We start from the raw sequence: 22089 nt of genomic DNA on the forward strand, positions 1-22089 counted from the left end.
ATCACAAATTATTAAGAAAATTTTTTTTTCTAACATGATTTACGTATGGCGTTATTTCCAAAAATTATTAATCCTCCGATAGGGTGACTAATTTTGCGCCCCCCTCGGTTTTTTAATTGAATATATTTTGTGACTCCGTATTCCGCCTAATCCTAAGCAGTGGAAACTGTAAACTTAAAAAAATATTATCCCCAGGCCCGCTCTAGCATAATAGGGTGCCAATATTTGTTTGTTGTTGTACAGTGTTATCATTAATAAAAACCCCGATGGTAATTTTATTTTTCTCTCATCTCTCAAGCTGCGGGTGTTTCCAAAAATATATTCACATACTTTTTTTATACATACATAAATACATTAATTCGAAAAACGCATTATCTAGCAGATAAGCCAAAAGCTACAATCACGTTTCTTGCTTTGCCGTCTTTAGTAGAATATTGACAACAAAGCTGTGCGGATTGTGAATCGTTTAAGAGTTATTGCTGAGCTTCCTTTTCTCCTTTCTTTTCCTACCGTCGGTCGGAGATGTGCGTCAAAACTGTAACTATTTTGCTAGCCAGCTTAACGGTGTTATATCTAGTGCAGGCACAAAATCGATTCGCGCCAATTCAGCCGCTACAACAACACAATGATGTTGTTGAAAATCCTGTGAAACGTATCAATGAATTCGAGTTGGAAGTTGATATTTTAGTGAAGCGAAACCGAATGGCACCTGCAATGCCCAATTTGAATAGCATTGTGAGTGAAGCTAAAATAATACCTCCTGGTTATGCAGAAGAACAAGCGAGTGAAAATCGCAGGCACGAGTTCAATAACCGTGACCGTGGACCAGAATTTCATAATAAACAAGAAAGGGATAGTATACAAAGGCAAGAACTTCATCCTAATGCAGAAAGAAAACCGGATCACAATAGAGGATTTAATGGCCCACCGGAATGGAGTATTGATCGCAATAGTTTATTAAACCAAGTGTCAGAAAGTGATATAGATCGAAATCGCAAGCCCGTCAATCCTCAAAAGCAACAAGGAAAACAGCAGCGACTCTGTGAAAGAAGTAAGTAACATATATGCACATGGACTCTCATTTCACACATATGCATATGGACTCTCATTTCCTTTTTTTTTTTTTTTTTTTTGTTAAGAATACAGCCAATATATTCAACGCATCTTCAGCAATGATGAAGGCACAACAGCGGATGCAAATGACTCAGAATTCGATGGCCGCATATTGGCATCACCCGGTGAATACCCGCACATGGTAAGCTACGCAGCTACATATATACATACATATGTGTATATTTGGATTTAATTTCAATTATAAATATAAAACCCGAATATAGAACATCTATGTCGGAATTCAGACAGTAAGCGTTAGACACTATTAGTGATACTCACTGAACCAGCCACTGCTGAATCTCGGGCAAAAATTTTTTATTGAATCATTTTTAAAAAACGAAATGGATTTAAAAAAGCTGAATTTTTTATTGAGCTTACACTTTAATTTGTATTTCAAATAGTCTCCAAATAACTGAAAAAGAGGTGAAAGCAATAAAACGAGTGCCATCTATATGTTAGGCCAGGGACTTTTCAGCCCATTTGCTATGAACGCATCGATAGAGTTGAATGGTCTACGCAAACCCTACAATCTGTGCCATTAATTTGCATAAAAACTATAAATTTTAAAATTTAATTAAATGTAAATTTCCTACGAAAAACACACACACACCCACAAACATACGCACAGATAAATGATTAAACTTTTGAGATCAGTGAAAGGTCACATTTATTCAAATTACTTGATGGTCAAACTATTTTGAAATATATGAAAATGGAATATTGGGAAATATAATATATGATTACTCTCACTTGAACGTACACACAGTGAATTAGTTAAGTTAACATATATATGCATATACATATACATATACATATACATACATATATTCATATTCATACATATATGTGTACATATGTATATATCAAGACTGTTGTCTAAAGTCAACATTCAATGCTCTTAATAAGTAGGTATAACGCAGGAGCTTAGAACAACTCTTTACAGTTTATTTACTTCTTATTTAGTTTTAATATTTTTGTTTTGTAAAAATACCGTTCATTCTCATATAAAAACCATATAAATCGATGCTTCAAGCTAGAAAAAAATGCAATAAATTTTCGTCAAAATATCAAACTTCTTAATTAGAGCTTTTAGAAAAATTTAGAGTGTTCAGTTTTAAATCTCAATGAATTCTGGTGTAAAAAAGGACACATAAGTTTGAAGTGCCGGAAAAGTAGTGTAGCTTTTTGGCAGCTTTTTTTCCTGACGGTTGGTTATTTTCTTCTATAAGTATATACTTAAAAAATTATATCAGCCATTCGTTATACGGAGAAAATGCTCCAGACCGCCAGCAAGAAAAAGAAACCTTCGCGGGTCTTAAAAGTTCCACTTTTTGTTTTAAGTTCAAACAATTCACAGAAAGTCGACCTAGATACTTAAAGTGCACTATTAATTTTAAATTTAACCGTTTTCTAGATATTCTATTTTAAAAATTATTTAAAATATATATATTTTTATTGCCTGACTGATTTCTTTTCTGTCTTTAGTTAAGGCTATGTCAATTAATAAAGATCATCAAAAAATTTTAACCAAACCTTGAGAGTTCGTTAAAAAATTTTGCTTGGTAAAGTTTTGAACTAACGATTTTTCTCAAATTGTTTCCTACTTTACATAAAAAAAATTTCGTTTACAAATTATTCTGCAAATTACTTTAAAAATTAGTTTCTTTTATTAAGTGAAAAAGTTATTCAAAAACATAATTAAATACGTAATTCTGCGCCACTACGTATGAGGCGGCCGCCGTAGCCGAATGGGTTGGTGCGTGATTACCATTCGGAATTCACAGAGAGGTCGTTGGTTCGAATCTCGGTGAAAGCATAATTAATAAAAACATTTTTATAATAGCGGTCGCCCCTCGGCAGGCAATGGCAAACCTCCGAGTGTATTTCTGCCATGAAAAAGCTGCTCATAAAAATATCTGCCGTTCGGAGTCGGCTTGAAACTGTAGGTCCCTCCATTTGTGAAACAACATCAAGACGCACTCCACAAATAGGTGGAGGAGCTCGGCCAAACACCTAACAGAAGTGTACGCGCCAATTATTTATTTATTTTATTATGTATGAGGAAACTTTTCACGGCAAATATAATGATAGTGTTTTGCGAAGTTATTCAAGTTTTTCCCTTAAACCTATCTTCTATGAAAAGTAAAAAATAGCATCGAAAAACTTATTTTTTTGCTTCCATTCATACATTTTATTAAATATTTGTATGCAATTCTAAGCTATAATTATTATATTGCGTGAGATTATTTATATTTAAATGTTTTTAAACTAAGTTTTAAAAAAAAAACTCGATTTCTGCAATTATTATTTTAATATTGGTCTAGCTGACGTAAAATATTTCATATACAATATAATATATTAGATTTCATAATTGTGTGAAAACCCCTTTTTTAAGAGCCACCTTAATACTGGTACTTAGATTTTGTTCTAAGTTTAGTTTATGAAAAGAAAAACGATAAATTTAGTTCGTATTTCACGCAATACCAAGCAACCAAGGAATATAAAAAATTCCAATTTTAACACTTCTCAACTGCCCATTTTTTCTTAACTAAAAAAGTTATTCAAGAACAAAGTTAGATGATTAATTCTGTGCCAACTTATAACATAAAAAGCCTTTCAAAAGTGGCGCCTAGATGCTAGCAATTCCTAGGTGGTACCTTTTTTATGTCATCTTTGACATTTGTAAAGTAGGCAGAAGGCATAGAACAACGCACTGAAATCATTGAAACTTATTATGGAAATGGCCGATCTTTAAGAATAACATATCGCAAAATTAGTGATTGTTGTTTCAAAGGTTGGTGAAAAAATGTCAAGAAACTGGTTCTGTTGAGGATAGAAAAAGAACTGCCAGACAAAAAATTGGCATACTCAAAATGCTCTGAATAACCTTCAAAATGGATATCTCGACATTCTCAATAATTAGGAATTCTTGAATTGATTTTAGGCGTGCTCATGGTGGACATTTAAGGGATGTCATTTTTCACATATAATTGTTAAGAGCCATATTTTTAATAAAAATAGTGAAATCTGAAAGAAAACTAAAAACAGAAAGAATCTAAATCTAAAACAAAAGAGCGATGGATTTTATCAACTCATTCTATTTGTTTTTATTCATTGTTGTAAGCAGAAGCGATTAATTTGGAATGGTTTGCTTACGAGTACAGAAATGAGTCTCATGCCATCACCATCAATCAACTGATTGTCAAATTAGTGACAGATAAATAATGGACCTGCACAAGGCGTAACCTCTCATGAATAAATATTGATTGCCACCCCAGTTATTTTCTGCTTTCTAATTCCGCTCAAGTGAAATCTACTTTTCGCATCATGAATATAATGTCTTTAACCAAATGAAAAAATATTTATTGGATTTTACTTCAAAATATTTTCTATGGTACCTTTCATCTTCTACCCGTAACCCCTTTTAAAGTTTGGGCGGTCCAAACAATAATTGCATTTTATACAATATATAAATTTTCAATATATTTACTAGCTTGGACTTTTTTTTAAATCTTCGTCTATTTCGTTTTTAGTTGGCGCCCCACTGATTGTTCTTTCAGATTAGCGCTTTGTCAATGCAAGATCAACCAAGTACCTTTTACGAGAGTTGTTTTTGTATTGGATATAAATTATTGCATATAAATTTGGTATTCTTTTTATATATCAGAAACTTGAACGTTTGATAAGCTAATGAATACTTCTTTAACGTTTTTATTTCTATAAAAAACAAAGGAAAAATGAAACATTAGTGATTGAAAACGGCTTTATTATTTTTCTTTAATATTCTCCATAATGATCAATACACTTTTACAAACGTTCCGATAATTTTTCGAAACACTTTGTTCAGTCGCATTTCCAGTGTGTTTTTTAAATGGTGTGAGATCGAGAGTGAAAACATATTTTCTGCCACAAACGGGTCTTCCAGGATCTTATCGATGCTAGTCATACTAATACCCAATGATGCCTAAATTTCTTGACGATCTTGCTCAATCGCTCAATCATTTCGCGCACAGCCTGGATACTTTCTGGCTACAGCTGATTTTGAATGAGCTTCACGGTATTTATTGACCACGAGAAAATTCATTGCACCAGTTTTTTTCGGTCGTAAGGGATGTGCTTCCGTAGATATGCTTTACTACTTATATATAAATATATAGCCTTGGCTCACCGCCGATTTTAGTTCATCGAGGTGTTCTTTTCTTCTTAATCCACTTCGAAAATTGTGAAAAGTTCAAAAATGTTCACGCTTTAATTCCATTTTTTTTGCCAAGATGAATTATTAGAGCCACTTTAAACAGCTTTATTAGCTCACACATTAAATGCTCTAACGAAAATTGCATTAGAAGTCTCATTATCTATATACTTACATATTTGTAAAAACTTTGCCTTTTTGTATCAAAAAACAAACTCATAAGAAAACTATACTTGGAATTTGACTTTTTGATATTCTTGTAGGTCATCTGTTCTGTAACTTTTTACTGATAAATATTTGGCTTTAAAATTTAGTTCAGCCGATTTATTGAAATCAATGATATCTTCTGAATTTTTATTTTGATAGGAAAAATAATAATTTTGCACATAGCTCTAATTAATCATTTTGTGATTGGTACTGTTCTAGTCGCTCTCGAACTAGTTTGACTTCTGCCATCAAATACAAGTTCATGAACCACTTTGCTTGTTGAGTAGTTTAGCTTTGCTCTTATATTAGTTACATGTACATGCATATACTCGTATGATTATGTGCTAAATATTTCTCTATAATAATAAATAATAATTATTCTTGGTATTTGAAACATAAATTTTAAAATATTCTGAATTTTCTCATCTTCTTATAGACAGCGCTGGGCTTTCAGAGGGAAGACAACACATACGACTACAAATGCGGCGGCAGTTTGATAAGCGAAAATTTCGTTATTACAGCGGCGCATTGTACAAATGTGACAGGGTGAGTGTCTCAGTTCTTAGTAGGGTGTCAGAGGTCATAAAAAACAAAAACATAAGCAAAATAGTTATTGAGTTCTTTCTGTGGAAATTACAAAACAGAAGTCTAAAATTAAACCATTTCATAGGTATTTGAACTAAATTTGGAATTCAGTTTATAAGTTTATAAACATTTTTTAAATTATACCAGCAAATAACAGGAATAAATAATATGTATTCTTGTTTTTGCTCATCGTTATAAAGCCAGAAAGAAAATTAAAAGACCTCAATTTGCTGCACTATCGTACCGTAGAGGGTTAAAAATGGGTCGAGCCACGGAAATAACAATTTGTTATAAAGGGTCTTTCAAAAGACACGCTAAATTTTAGATTATTCAGGTTTCACTATTTTTATGCAAAATACGATAGTTATACGTGCAAAATGGTGCCATTTAAATGTCCACCTTGAGTACGTCTACAAGTAAAATCCACCAAACAGTTGATTCATGAAAGCCCAATTGTTGAGAACGTCGAGCTATCCATTTTGCAGGCCGTTCAGCAACACTTTGCACTACAGCAGCAATATTCTCAACGGAACGTTCAGGTTTTGGTCTGGTGGTCGGTTTTCTATGTTCGATAGAATCAGTTTCTTGAAATTTTTCATCTATCTTTGAATAGTCGACTCATTCGGACGATCATTTCAACCAAAAAATTCACAAATTTTGCGATAAGTTGTTCTAAAAGATCGACCATTTGCAATAAAAGGTTTTAATAATTTTAACGCGCTGATCTATTGTAATAAATTGTACATCTGCCTACTTGATAAGTATCAAAGATGACATAAAAAAAGGTACCGTCTAGGGATTATTTACTACTGAGTTATAAGCGTCACTTTTGAAATACCCTTTATGAGAAGTGTGAGCTATTTTGCATTTTTTTCAAATGCATGAAATTGATGTAAAATGAAAATAATTGATTTTTGTTAATTATTTTGAATTTTTAAAAAGAAGCCACTATAGGGCAACCCTGTATTCCAAAAAAGAAAAACATACGTGTTTACATGCAGAATGCAGCTTTGAATTCAATTTGGGAGTAATTGATTTTTTTTTTTTAATTTTTTTAAAAGAAACTACTGTCTAGACAACCCTATGTTCTTATATTCACAGATATAGGTATTTTTGAAAAATCGCATCAAAATCAGGGCGAAACTGTTTTTATGCCTAACGCCCAAAATTTGTATCCACTTTCTACGCCCTCACGTCCGTAAACGTTTTTCTTTGAGAAATTTGGGAAAGTACTCCCGTTCAGCGTTGTTCGAATCCTGTATATAATATTTTTTGAAAAAAAAAATGCATTTACTTCAGTTAGTAGACATAAGAGAAAATAGTTCCTAAATGCACAACGTAAGCCTGATTCTATGTACGAATCCTTGTACTTACATGAAATAATATGTATTAGCAATGCACTGAACTCAGCATTTATTCATACACTGCATTGCTAAACTCACTCTAATACAAAAACATATTATATATTCCACTTTCCAGCGAAGTGCCAACAGTAGCACGCATTGGTGATTTGAATCTGTTGGTGGATGAAAACAATTTGGCGCCGCAAATATTTCGCATAAAAAATATATACACACACCCACAATATGACGGTACAACCTACTATAATGACATTGCGCTACTGCAGTTGAATGCGAGCATTGAGTGAGTAAACCCATACAGACATACATAAATATAATAAGTATATACGAGTATTTAAAAGTGCAAAAACATTACTTTATTCGATCATATTTCCTCATTACGTTTTCATACATAGATTCACAGAGTTCGTTCGCCCTATAAGATTGTGGACACGTACAAATTTGCCCATTCCCACCGCCTTTGCTATGGGATATGGCGCTACCTCGTTTGCACACGCGCCAACACAACGACTCACCGACTTCAATATGACTCTCATTGCAAATGATGAGTGCAATGAGCATCTACCGCAATTGGATGAGGTACCGCGTGGCATAATTGAGAGTCAAATGTGTGCCGAAGATTTGGTAATGCATCGCGATACTTGTCAGGTGTGATAGGAAATACTCTCGCGTGCTTTTAATAAAATGATTATATTTAACTTTTTTATCCAATTTCTTCCAGGGCGACTCAGGCGGTCCACTGCAATACAACATTAGAGGTAGGCGACGCACTAAACGCATACATTACCACCTGATCGGCATCACTTCGTTTGGGCTGCTTTGCCGCAGTCCAAATCCAGGAGTCTACACGCGCATATTCTCATTCCTGGATTGGATTGAGCGTACGGCTTGGGGCTCTACTTAGGCAAATAGGAAGATTAGTAAATCTCACTTTACAATAACTTTAAATTTATTTAAGTAATAAAGGCTAGAGGATGAGTAGTACAAAGATTGTATAAATAGTTTAAGTGGTAAATAAAAATTAAAATTAAGGTATTGAAGTATTGTTGAGTTGACTGCTAGGCGGTGCAAGTCTTCACTTTGGCCATACAATCGCCTCTATCCAGTCGAGATATTTTGATACTCGCGTATAAACGCCCGGAGCTTCTGTTGCACAGCCCAATCCAAAAGATGTTATACCAACCATATACGGCACATGCGCATTCTTTAATATCAATGGTCCACCAGAATCACCCTGAAAAAAAAGAAAATAACTAAATTAAAATCAGTGAAACAGTTTCTTTAGTTTATGATTTAGTTGTTCATTTAAATAAACAGGTATAGGAAAGAGGCTTTTCGAAATTAAACTATTAATTAAAGATCCCTCCCAGCCTTCAAACTTCACTCATTATAAGGAGGAGTTAATCGACTTCCTCCCGACTCATTCGATTGTGCTCGCTGTAATATTTCGATGCCTAAGCTCCCCTTACATACAGTGAATCAAAAAGGTATTGGCACACTTGAAAAATCACATGCTCAACAGGATGTAAGCCCGGCGATTGGGGGTGCGTTTTAAGTTGTTTGCAATAGTATATCAACCACTCTTGCACAAGATAAGACGAATGTTTTGGGTCATTATCTGTTTGGAATTGCCAAGTTGTCCCATTAAAGCCCAGTTTTTCGACACTTGGACTTAAATTTCGGGGGTTTTTAAATGCTGTTCAGCAAATTCTAGTCTCTTTTTCTTATTTACCTTCGAAATGAAGGGATTGCGTCGAGGAACTCGGCCACGATACCCAGCCTTATATAGGGTATTCCGAACAGTTTGGGGGTTGAAATTTATTTCAAATGAATTTTGCAGGGTCTCGCACGATTTGACAGCCGAAGTTTTTAGATTTTGTGCCTCCGTGGACACCACAATTCGCCCCTGTCGTTCGGTTAATTTTTTTGGGCGGCCAGATCTGCTCTCCGGAGCTAGTTCGCCAATATTGCAATAATACGTAACGATGTTTCGAACGCTAGACCATGATATATCGATAAGTTTGCCAATTTCGCGATAAGATTTGTTTTTAAATACAGTTTTATTATTAGTTGACGTAGTTCTAGGGAAATTTCAGCACCACAGCCCATTTTAGTCTATGTCCGTTGAAATCGCGATCAAGAGTTATTATGACCGTATGCAATTCCTAAAACGTACGAATAAGTAAAAAGCGACAGTGAAAATAACGGGAGTTTACCGTTACGACGCCAAAAGCTAAGCTAACATAAAGAATGTGCCAATACTTGTTTGATGTGAATATGTGCCTTATTTTACCTTTCAAGATTAAGCTTGTAAACCTATGTCGACATTATTTTTTGTTGAAATACCTAAAAACTAAATACATTTAGAAAATACCGTTTTCTATTTTTTTATACTTTCCTTAGAAGAAAAGTTATAACACTGAGAACTTTGATTTTTCGAGTGTGCCAATACTTTTTTGACTCACTGTATAAGCGAGTAAGTTCCATTCACATAATGGTGAAAATAATTCAGAGATTTGCCCAGTGTCAGATCATTAACCGTCTCTCAGCGATTTTGACAGAATCAGCAGATTAGTTGGCGTAACCGCGGCCATGGCACAACGATGATAGAGTGCATGGTTACGCCTTCCGAATTCGCTGTGCCGTAAGAGCCCATGAATAAACAAACAAAAAAAAAGGGGAATTACTTGCTTGTGAAGAGGAAGGGTAGGCGAAAGCAATGAAAACATCAAAACTCAAGAATTATTACACATATACACGCACACACTTTCTTACCACGTTGTCTTCCCCATGAAATCGCAAACGAGCTGCATTTAAAGATTTTATATAAATTTCACAATTTAACACACGGTACTTCGCTTCATTAGTAATATATTTTTAGCTTAAATCTCACAAACCACACTATTACCAAGCCATTCAAGCATGTAATTTCTCCTCCTTTTGTTTGTTTTATTCGTGTGTTTTCCATTGGAAAGAGAAATGACGTCAGACTTGTCAAAATCGCGAAAAATAAAGTAACTATTTTGGGAAGGCGCCACCTATGGTACTCAATTCGAATTGATCATGACAATGATATACTTATGAAAAAGCTGAGTATGTGTTGAGAATACATGATTAAAAAATAACATAACTTCAACCCATGTTACTTCGTTGTCGGCTGAGCAACGACTGATTGGACGAGTGTGTGAATGCGTGTGAAATGAGCGGACAGATTTCCGCTGTCGAGTAAGCAATGACTTGACAGCCGAAGTTATAGTACTCGCACAATTTTGTTTTTCATACTAGCAGATGGCAAAACCTGGTAATCTACCATCCTTGCATTCACATGTCTATAGTAACAATCGGAGGTTTGCCAGCCGAAACTTTTGTATCATCTGGCATTTCATGCATATAGTGGGTTTCGATACCGGGCCTTACCAACAAAGGAACACACACAATCTCATTCAATTACGGCAGCTAATAATAATCATGATAAATCCAACGATTTCTCTGCTTCCGCAACGAGGTGTGACGTGCATATAATAAAGGCAGAAGTTTCTTAGACTTCGAGATCTAAATCTGTTTAGCTACAAATAAATTAAAAGTTCCATAAAACTTTAGAACTACGTAATCGCCAATTATTTATGGAGAGAGTGTTCTTTATCGTTTTCATAAAGCTGAAAAGTGCGTTTTACCAGAAATACTGGAATAAGAGGTAAAATTTTGGCGTAAGTCAGCGTGTTTCGCATGGTTAAAAAAAAGAGAATTTAAGTGCCTTGATACTTTAGAGAGAACGAGGAGCATCAACATTAACTTTAACCAGAAGAAAAGAGCTAAAAATAACCCTGTGTTCATTTCGATTCTAAAATTATCCCCAACATTTTTATGCGACTAGCAAGGGTATGAAGATCGATGAACTTGATACGACTCTTGTGTAGCGGAAGATCATATAGTGACTCCCATCGAAAATCTCTTAAACTATATTTGTTGGTATTCTAGTCTATTTCAGTAAATTTCTTAAAGAGGCTGCCAGGTATTCGAACCATATTTCAGTATCAGGTTTTACTAAAGTTGTAAAAAGCGCTAAAAAATATTAGCTGTAAAATATTGAACATCAATGAGTTAGGGATTGAAATTTATTACTAAGTATATACTTGTGAGAAACAATAACATCATAAAAAAAATTTACAACAACATAACAATTATTTGGTGCTTTCTACATTATTATTAGATTACAAAAAAACCTGAATTCTACCAAAGGAGCCTTTACAAAAATCCTACTTTCCTTGTATTGCTAATATATATTTTGCGTAAAGCGCGTCCGTTGTTTCTTACTCTATCACCAAGGCGGCCGCCGTAGCTGAAGGGTTGGTGCGTGACCGCCATTCGAAAGTGCGTAGGTTTGAACCTCCGTGCATGAAACACAAAAACGATAGAAGCAAGTTTTTTTCTAATAGCGGTCGCCCTTCGGCAGGCAATGGCAAGTCTCCCAGTGTTTTTCTGCCGTGAAAAAGCTCCTCAAATCCTTTTACCAAACATACGCTCATATTCAATTCTCCGAAGTTTCGCCAAAATCCAAGTAAAATCGTTAGAAAGAAATGTTATATCATTTAATCCTCTCTCCCCTATGCTTTCAGTACACTCATGTTTATAAATATTCTTAGTTTCTTCAGGATAATAAACTGTACGATCGCCGTGTTTACAGATTTAAAATATGAGCCGTGTTGTAATACTTATTCCTAATTTTTGCAAGTATGTTTTCATTAATGCCAGACAATTATATCTGACTCAAGAATTGAGAGTGCATAGTGACAGTTCGACACAAGAGAGACGCTCACTGGAGCAATGTTTGCCAGCAAAGACGTGATTCAACCCTTTGGAAACAAACAAATTCGTTGGGAATTTAGTATTTTTTGCACTTTTGTTTTTGAGCCGGTTAGAAATTTTATAGTCAGAAGGGATAACTATAAAATGAATCGAGAAAAAAAGTAAGTATATAAAGTACATTTATAGAATCTTTTCTTGGACAATGCAAACATTTTTACACAAGCACTTTCTCTAACCGTTTTTGCAATTTATGGCAAATTTTTCATTCCTTAACGTTTTGCTTTTGCTTTTCTTTGGGAGAAAATTTTCACTCACTATCTTGATTTGGGTTGGCAGTTAATTTTGTTCACTCAAACATCAAAAAAATTATTGATAAAAAAATTTTTTAAACTTGTTTATTTGAACCAGCTGATCTTCGGGGCGAAATTCGACAAAAGATTTCATATTAAGTGTTCCAAAATAGTTTTATTTGAAGATTTGATTATATCAAGAGGTAAACTGAAAAGTTCAGACAAAAAAATTGTAAATTTTTAAAGTAAAATATTTTTGGTTCCTTTTAATAATTTTACTAATATATTTTTACCATTTTTTTTTTAATTTTTTAGCATAAAATATATTTTAAAAATCAGATCTTTCATATACAGGGTCCGCCATATAACTTTACGGAATTAAAAATGCTATAAAAAAAGAGACTACTCAATATTTTTCCAAACTGTCCTTTTTATTTTGAAGTACAATCCTTTCGGTTAATTATGGAACACAACTTCATTCATATGACTGCCTTGGCTAGTCATGCACCATCCCATACGATCGGTCCAATTTTTCAACACATTTTCGATTGTACGTGGCTGTATTTCAGCTATGACATCGCGTATGTTGGTCTTCAGTGCATCAATTGTTGCTGGTTTGTTGGCATAACACTGGTCTTTGACGGCACCCCGAAGATAATAATCCAACGGCGTCAAATCGCAGCTCCGAGGCGGCCAAACGATATCAGAATTTCGGCTGATAATGCGATCTTCGAAGACAGTGCGCAAAAGATTGATCGTAGTATTCGCTGTGTGACAAGTAGCGCCATCTTGTTGGAACCAAATGTCACCAATATCCTCCTCTTCAATTTCTCGGAACAAAAATTCGTTCAACATGGCCCGGTAACGCTCTCCATTGACGGTTACGGCCACTCCTCGCTCATTTTCGAAGAAAATTTGACCAATGATGCCTCTCGACCAAAATCCGCACCAAACAGTGACTCGTTGTGAATGCATCGGCTTTTCTTAGAGTGCGTGCGGGTTTTCTGAGCCCCAAATGCGGCAATTTCGCTTGTTAACATACCCGCCGAGATGGAAATGAGCTTCATCCGTAAATTTCGTACACATTCTGCCACATTACCATGATTTTCAAAGTAATGTCGCAATATTTCCCAGCGTTCTTTGAGCGTATACACAACCATTTTCGTTCAGCGGAAGAATAAAACTAATTTTCTGTCAAATCAGATGACAGCTAAGTGTTAACATTCTTCAAATAACACCTAGTTCAAATCCGTAACGATAGATGGCGGGCCCTGTATAAGCATATGCAAGTTTGGTGCAGGTTATAGGGCACTTTTTATCCTATATTATTTTCACAAAATGTTTTTCTGATACCATTCGGCTCCTATTCAATATATTTTCAATAATAAATTATGACTTCTCATGTAATTAAGCTGCATATTCTGAAAATTAAACTAAATCGGACCGTAAACACGATTTTGAGATTTGTCTACTTCAACCTTAACTAGCGAACTTACTTTAACCAATTTTTTTCTTTCTTGCAAGCACTTTATTTTAATTATAGGCCTAGCGGTCTGACTCTAATTACAGTGAATATAAACGCTTTCTGTGCACCTTCTCGTATATATATTATCTACTGAGAGAAAAATTACTTCTAAGTAACCTAAGAGACATTAGCCCATTAACATAAATAAATGATTTTATTTTTCCAACTCACCTGACAAGTGTCACGGCCTAATTGTTTATCCTGTGCGCATAGCTGTGTATCCATTAGACCTTTTGGCAATTGTTCATTATCTCTGTAGTGTCTTTGGCACGCTTCGTTACTTACAATAATTAGATAAGCTTTCAAGAGGTCTTCGGATGATCTACCACCTTGAAGTATAATAACAAACTCATAGTCAACTAGAATTTAGAAACTTGAGTTACTTTAAGAAGAAAGGATCGAGATAAACAGCGAGAGCTGAAAAAATACTTTATGTCTCGGAAGGATTTCAGCTCCGGAGTGGGAGAACATTAGAGTCCCACCCATGTACACAATGATAACAGCGAATGGAAAACCATTCTAACCATCAAAGTGCCTCTCTACTTGATGAGAGATGGCCCATTTAAACCACCTCTGAAATATTAACTTTTTTTTTTATTAAATATAACTTACCGAAAATAGTGTGGCCATAACCGATAGCGGTAATATTCTCATTGTCCAATAGTACATTTTCTCCGATGCATGCTGGTGTAAAATTCCTTCGCAAAAAAATTCAAAATTGAAGCTCAGAAATAATGTTGCTTTAATGAAATATAAGTATACCACCGTGCGACAGGCAAAATTTCATATGCAAGTGAAACTATAGATTTCACAAAGTAATGTTGCATCCCCAGTTTTTCATTTTCTATTGAATTAAATTTTTTATTGGACTTTAACATTTGAAAAAAAATACGTTTTCAAAAAATTGATTTAAATACTTATACCTACTTTATGACATTAAAATGGATATCAGACGAATCAAAATATTATAATTCATCCATTTTTGTACACTTCTAAATTACAATCTATTAAATTTAAAGAATACTAATTAATATTAATAACTAAATTACAATAAATTACCTTTTCAGCTCCGTTCTTCTTGCGAATTTTTTTTTTTTAAATTCTGCTTAAATAAACTAGTTGAAATTGCCTCCTATGAAATAAAGTATACGCCATGGTTACAATAAAAAATACTATATTTGTACTGGCGAAAAATAAGCAAAAATTGTATTTTATAGAATATATCACCTTTTGTCTGATATCCATTTTAGTCACATGAAGTGAGTACTATTTACAGGAAAATTAGTACTTTAAAACTATAAAGCTCTTTAGAAATTAAATTGATGAAATGAAAAACTGGTACAAAATCTATAGTTTCAAGTGAATGTGCAATTTTTCCATAATATCCAAAAAAGGTTGATTTTTGTCGTGCGGTATATTTCGTATCTACAATGTTTATAAAATTTTCAACTTACGTAATTGGCTCCTTTAATTTAAGTAAAGCGATGTCGTTGTAAGATTTCTTAGAATTATAGGCAGGATGTATTGTAACGTCAGCGATTTGATGTTTCTTTGCCGAATAATCATTTAAACTGACACCTCCTGGCAAAACCACAGAAGGTGTGGCCCTAAAAACAAATTAAATCAAGGAGTATTAAAACTAAATGGGAAAAATAAATGAACATTTTTAACCAACTGATGGAAAGATATTACTACATATTTATATTATAGTGAAAGTAGCTAAATACAACTACAGTTTCTTAATTCTTATAGTCTTATTATATAATAATTTTATGTAATATAAAATGAGTATTACTTACCCCCCAACACGTGCACAATGTGCAGCTGTCAATACGAAATTTGGTGCTATGAGCGCCCCTCCACATTTGTATTCATACAAATCAGGCAGCATAGTTTCAAAACCCAGAGCAACCTATGTAAATATATGAAGCGTCATTGAGTGGAGAAACTGTTTTTCAAAGATGCTATTTGCAAAACTTTCCGGTTAAGTAATTAACAGCAATGCTTACCATATAAGGAAATTCATTAGGTTGGGTGCTAAGTCCATTAACCATTTCATGTATAGGCGGATAATAGCTGAGACAGGCTAAACAAATCAAAAACAAAAACTGAAGATTAAATCAAATGGCGTATACCTATGAAACTGGAATTCATGGCTGCTACAAATTTATAAATTTTTAACTCTACATAATTCACTACATTCAATTCAAAACATTATAATAAGAAACTCGTTTAAGAAAATTTGGAAACGATATTCAGTGGGGAACATAAAAACCAATTGGTTCAAATTTAAATCTAAAGAGAGCTAATTACTTTCCAGTTTCACCGTTCGCGAGTTTTAATACATGAGTTTTAGCATCTCCTGACAGTACTGGTGGAGTAAGATTTAGTCAGCGATGTCGCTTCCGATGTGTTCCCATTAGACAGTACACGGTTCACTAATGGAATGAATCGAGATTGATTAGGGAGCTAGTTCTGTTTTGATTCAATCTAAGCCATACCAATTATATCTGGGCTGCCCGATGTGGACCTTCCTATTCTGAAGCTTAGGGGGCGTTCATAAATTACGTGAGATGTTTAAGGGGGGGAGGGGGTCGAGTCAAATCTCATCTAATCTTAAGTTGGAGAGAGGGGGGGTCTCGGCAAATATCACGCAATATTTTTTCTGATTGAAACAAAAAAATTGTACATGCTTAAGATTTAATCTCAAGCGTAATCGTAGTATGATTAAGATCATTCACTAATTCGTTCGAAAGAAAATAATTTCATTCATACTTCGACGTTATACATTACTACTGTCAAACCATCATATTTGTTTTATACCAAATAGCTCAATTTAATCTGAATTTGCGGTACAGTGTAGCCCGTCGGTTGTTTTCGCGCCACTATGAGCCGAACGCCCTATCACTCAGGTTGACGTTTGACAATTCCGGACTTTAAAGAACATGACAGAAAATCATTTGCTCCATTTCTAATACGCGTACCGATTGAACCGCTGAATGCCTTCACCAGCACGCCTATTGATCTCTATTGCCCAAGTATACGTGATGATTTAGAGAAAATATGCTGCAGTACATGCGGTATTTACTTCGCATCTATCACAAGAGCTGCAGAGCACAGGAGAGCAGCTCACATTGCACCAGCTAAGCAAGCGCGTATGTACCGCAAAGTGCGACCCTCACGGATTGTCGCAAGACGAGCTAATGAGTTACTGTGCGCAAGCGTCAACGGCTTAGAGTGGATATATCAGAACGAAGTTGAAGGAGCAGATGATTTTACTGAAAATCATATGGACATGTTGGTCCCAATAGTCTCTCTTGAAACCGCGCATGATTCTCCATGGACTGAATTAGAGTAGATATTCTTTTTTTAATCGCAGTAGTTACGATTTAAGTCTTCTATTGTTAAATTTTTATTACACTTATAACTCTCAGCAATATTGATTACTAGTCTTAACTAGTCGTAAATAAAAGCACGAAGCAAATTTTTTTTCTTTTTACAATAACAATCCAACGCGTTTACATAAGAAACCCACATTTTGAAAAATCTCACGTGAGATTGGGGGATGGGGGAGGGGGTTGAATAAAATCTCACGGCATCTCACCAGGGGGGGAGGGAGGTTCAGAAAATTGAAAAAAAACACCTCACGTAATTTATGGACGCCCCCTTACTTGAAGTTAAGGGAATGTCCACGTGTAGAGCAGAGTTAACTGACTTAAGATCAGTTCTACTCCTATCCAGCTCATTTCTGGTGCAATTTCCTGGGATGTCTCTGTGTCCAGAGACTCAGATAACATTTGCAGTTCTCAATTCAATTGCTGCTTTTGAGGAAGTATTATTGCAATTTAGAAATTTAATGGCTACTTGACCGACAGCTGTGCTGGCTGTGCTACACCAAGCGAGTGCCTGATACATATCACGGCTTCTGTTTTAGTTATAAGGCTCAGATTGAAAGACACTGCAGTAGTTAGATAGCCCTAGACATCGTCTAAAGCCCGATGGACGTACAAGCTAATATCACATCTCGAAGAGTGAGTGAAAAGAAAGCCAGGTGATAACGATTATTACCTTATGCAGATACTTACCGGTCACGGCTGCTTTATGCCATATCTCCGCAGCTTTCAGTTGATGCCCTAATGCAATCGAGGGCGCGGAGCAAGTGACTCTTCATTGCAATACTTAAAAGAGTTTTGGGACACTCACCTAATCCTATCAAACTTACAAGGGACATGTGCTCATCCAGTGCTAGGTGGGATTCGTTTCGAACATTTGCTGCAAAAATTATGGTACGACTTCAATTCATTGAATGGGAGCGCAAGGTACAGCATCAGGTACAGTTGCAAGTATGACATGGAGATGAACTGTTTCTGGATAGGACGACGACAAATGCTGATATTTGTGTCAATCACGCACAATAACATCAGGCAGAAGACAAGGCGATAGTTCATAAATACTGCGCTATCGCGAATTTTCGGATGTCCCACTTCCTTCAGAACCACCTACCAAACAGGAGACTATCTCTAGCGTAAGATCTTCATACGCCCACAAGAGAGGGACCTAGACGCAGATATCTGGTTTTGTCAATAGACAAAAGCGCGGCTCCACCTTGATGAAATGCTTACAGCGGTCCGAGGATCGAACTCAGCCGAGGAGGAGGAAACGAATGTAAGTGGGAGTATGCCCCACATGCCACGATTGCGACGGCGCTTTTGATTATATTTCAGACATTTTGATTTTAACCTCCTAACCCAAAAAAAAAAAAAAATAAATAAATAAAAAAGACTAGCACTTCTGGGTTAATGCCGCTGGCCATACTATTATTAACGGTCTCCCATTCAAATCTTTTTGGGATTTATGTGGGAAATATATTTACGAAGCTGAATTGTAGAGCAGTGCAATCCAGCCCAAATCAGAAAACAATTCAAGGTAAGACCTATAGGCAGACTTTTGTTCCAAAAAAGGGGCAGAAGGGCTATTTAACCCAAAGTTTGATCCAAACTAAAATCAGTGAACATTGGAATGGCACAAGCGGCCTTAATCACTCCAAACAGTTTTTTAACTTCTATGCCAACAGAGCAAAATCTGCTCTAACCTCAGATTACTCACCAACTGTGAGGCATTAGGACACAGGAGGCAGAGAATCCTGGGCACGTACCTACTAGAGGAGGAAAATCTTCAATTGCTCCCTCCTTAGGATCTGGATCGATTATTCGCTATACTAAATAATTATAATTAAGTAATTAGGCCTTAGCCTAACCCGTACAACCATTACCATTACCAAGACCTGTAGACATAGCCATGAATTCGCTATAGATATTTATGGCGAGATCGGCCAGTATTGTGAGTAAAATATTTTCTACTATATTTGGATAAAAACCTTGTATTTCTAAATCAAGAAAATTTCGGTTTCATTGGTATATGTATATATTTCGCGCTTACACCCTTTGTTTGGGTGTTTGGCCGTGCTGCTCCTCCTATTTTTGGTATACGTCTCTATGTTTCTCCACAAATGGAGGGGCCTACAGTTTAATGTCTCCTCTGAATGGCTGATGGTTTTTATGGGCTTTCTGCTATGAGAAACATATTCATTTGGTGTTTCATCCATTCCAAACTAGGCACGTCCGAATAATAGTCAACCCATCTGGCTACGTCAGCCAGCAATACTCAAGTGTACAGGTAATATTCTCGTGAGAAGCCGTACGTTGAGACTTGAGTGACTCAGTAAACTCCCCTCTACGAGATACTTGCAGTTGCCCATAATAGTCCACCTGTTGTTAACAGCTGCTCAACTTGCAAAAGAGATAACTCAACAAGGATTTTAGAATACTTTGGTGCAATTCCCAAAATATCCTGACTCAGAACCTTTTCTTGCACACTGTGTCTTCTTACCTCTTTTTGTAGCATATTCCTTTGGTTCATCACGACAACATACAAATTGTTCCGAGCGTTCGAAATAACAGGTTTTTACCCGCTCTCTTGAATCGAAAGCACTCGGACAGTATCGAATGTTTCGGCACATACCCTGCACGCCGTCCGGCAAAGTGCACTCGATTTCAAAATCATCGATATCTGGGAATATGATACGATCTGGCATCTGCGCTGAAATATTTATATGTATATAATATAAGTAGAAGTGGATAAAGTTATTAATTGAATTGAAGAAAATTTGTGTGTTAAATACTAACCGAATGTAATAACTGTAAAGAATATGAAAAGTAAAAGCGTTTCCAATTGCATTGCAACAGTTTGTATTAACTTCGAAGAGATCGCAAGTTTTCCCTGTTAGAACGAAAAGATGTGTCTATTTGATTACACGACTGGAATGAGACTAGTCTGGCAATTGAAAGTGAAATCATCACGCTCCAAATCCAAAACCCATATGTGATAAGCAGCTTAATTTCGAAAACAATAATAATAATACTTTAATGAAAACAAATAAAAAATTATACCATACACACGCGCGTATACATAAAGGTAATTGTGTCCGTGGGACGTGTTTTCAGCACATGAATTCTGTACGTATTGACACAGTGTACAACATTTTTTTTTGTGTTCTTGTATTCTTAGTACATTTTCTACAACATTGAGATCAACTGATTATTCGAGTACATGAATGAAATAGTAAACAGGCCATTTCAGTCCAATATCCCCAGCTGCTAGTTGCCTTACTCCTTTATATATAGAAGCCCCAGAAGCGTTATACGGTATACAAGGTGAAGTCCAAAATAAACAAGACCAGCAACATAAAAATGTTTTTGATTGCGCCGGCTTTTTAATGAGTTAGGCGTAGGAAGCTACATCCCTAGCTGACTTCCAGTTAAAGGTTTGTGACATTCGGTTCAATGGAAGCGAAGTTATTATATTTAGTTTAAAGTGTCAGTATGTTTGTGTCATCGGTTGAGTGTCGAACAAAGAGCTAATATCAAATTTTATTTTAAAATCGGTAGAATGTTTACGAAAACATTTGAATTGATGAAAACAGTTTATGGCGATGATTGTCTATCTCGTGTTAGAGTTTAGAAGTGGTTTACACGTTTCAGAGTTGGTTGTGAGGACATAAATGGCAATGAATCACCGAAAACGCCGAACCGAAATCATTTTTGAAATTCATGGAGTCGGTGTTGAATATCTCCAAAACATCGATTTATCGTACATATTTTAGCTGATCATTTGGGCTTACGAAAGGTCTATGCAAGTTAACTGAGGACCAAAAATTACTCAGTATTCAACATTCGAAAGATCTCATTAAAGAGGCATCACAATGTCGAGCATTAACACCGAAATTAAAATGGTGTTCACACCGAACTAAACGTGGTTAGGTCGCTGAAGTAGCAAAATCCCGAGTCATGCCGGTACGTGGAACCTGCTATCTTGCCATGCCCACCTATTGCAGGCAAAGATATTGTACCAGGTTAATGTTGGTTAAACTCCTATTTGCGATTTTATTTCGTTTCACAGCCTTACACAGGTCTTTCATTTCTTATCTAGGTCTAATTTTTTTCAGTGGTAAGCTTTTTGTTCCGTTAATACAAATGCAAAATATCAATGTATTGCTTTGGTCACAAAATTTTAAGCTTCAATGGTGAGGGTGTTGTCCTTGAAACTTAACGAAGCACTCAACCAAAGAGCTAGTGGAGCAAAAACCAGTTAAGTTCAAGACATGAACCGAGTGAAATTTGTGGATTGTGGACACTAAGTTCACACACATACAGTGTACATGAATCCACACCTTTGCAAGTATTGGTTTACGTGTTGTGAGAGTATTTGTGAGCGCTTTAACCCTGGTATTCCATAGTGTATACCAGTCTCAAGCTACTTAATTTATAATTTTACGTTAGAGGCAATTGTTGTGACTTGAGACGTTTCGGGTATTCAGTAACTTGCAGTCCGAAAAGGTTCACCAAATTTGGTGGCGAAAACCAATATAGCCATTGTTAGAGATGTAAATATATAATATGAGAACTGCAAGAAAATTTATGAATCAATTCCTGAAAATATTTTTTTTTTACA

General features: G+C 35.4%; 2 protein-coding genes across 2 annotated transcripts; one reads left to right on the plus strand and one right to left on the minus strand.

Moving 5' to 3' along the window:
• Positions 1-441: 441 nt before the first annotated feature.
• Positions 442-8463, plus strand: LOC128854906 (serine protease snake). Its single transcript, XM_054089362.1, has 6 exons — positions 442-1051; positions 1140-1255; positions 5949-6058; positions 7577-7741; positions 7854-8106; positions 8180-8463. The coding sequence occupies exons 1-6, from the start codon at positions 523-525 to the stop codon at positions 8360-8362; spliced, it is 1356 nt and encodes a 451-aa protein (XP_053945337.1). The 5' UTR covers positions 442-522; the 3' UTR covers positions 8363-8463.
• On the minus strand, positions 8376-20398 carry LOC128854907 (serine protease snake-like). The gene is made up of 8 exons (XM_054089363.1): positions 20265-20398; positions 19969-20178; positions 16089-16165; positions 15879-15991; positions 15534-15686; positions 14692-14777; positions 14251-14408; positions 8376-8692 (listed from the first exon to the last, which is right to left on the minus strand). Exons 1-8 carry the CDS (start codon positions 20314-20316, stop codon positions 8534-8536), a joined length of 1008 nt encoding a protein of 335 aa, XP_053945338.1. The 5' UTR covers positions 20317-20398; the 3' UTR covers positions 8376-8533.
• Between the last annotated feature and the right edge of the window lie 1691 nt (positions 20399-22089).

This window comes from Anastrepha ludens, chromosome 2 (genome assembly GCF_028408465.1).
Source record: "Anastrepha ludens isolate Willacy chromosome 2, idAnaLude1.1, whole genome shotgun sequence".
In the NCBI taxonomy this organism is placed as follows: domain Eukaryota; kingdom Metazoa; phylum Arthropoda; class Insecta; order Diptera; family Tephritidae; genus Anastrepha; species Anastrepha ludens.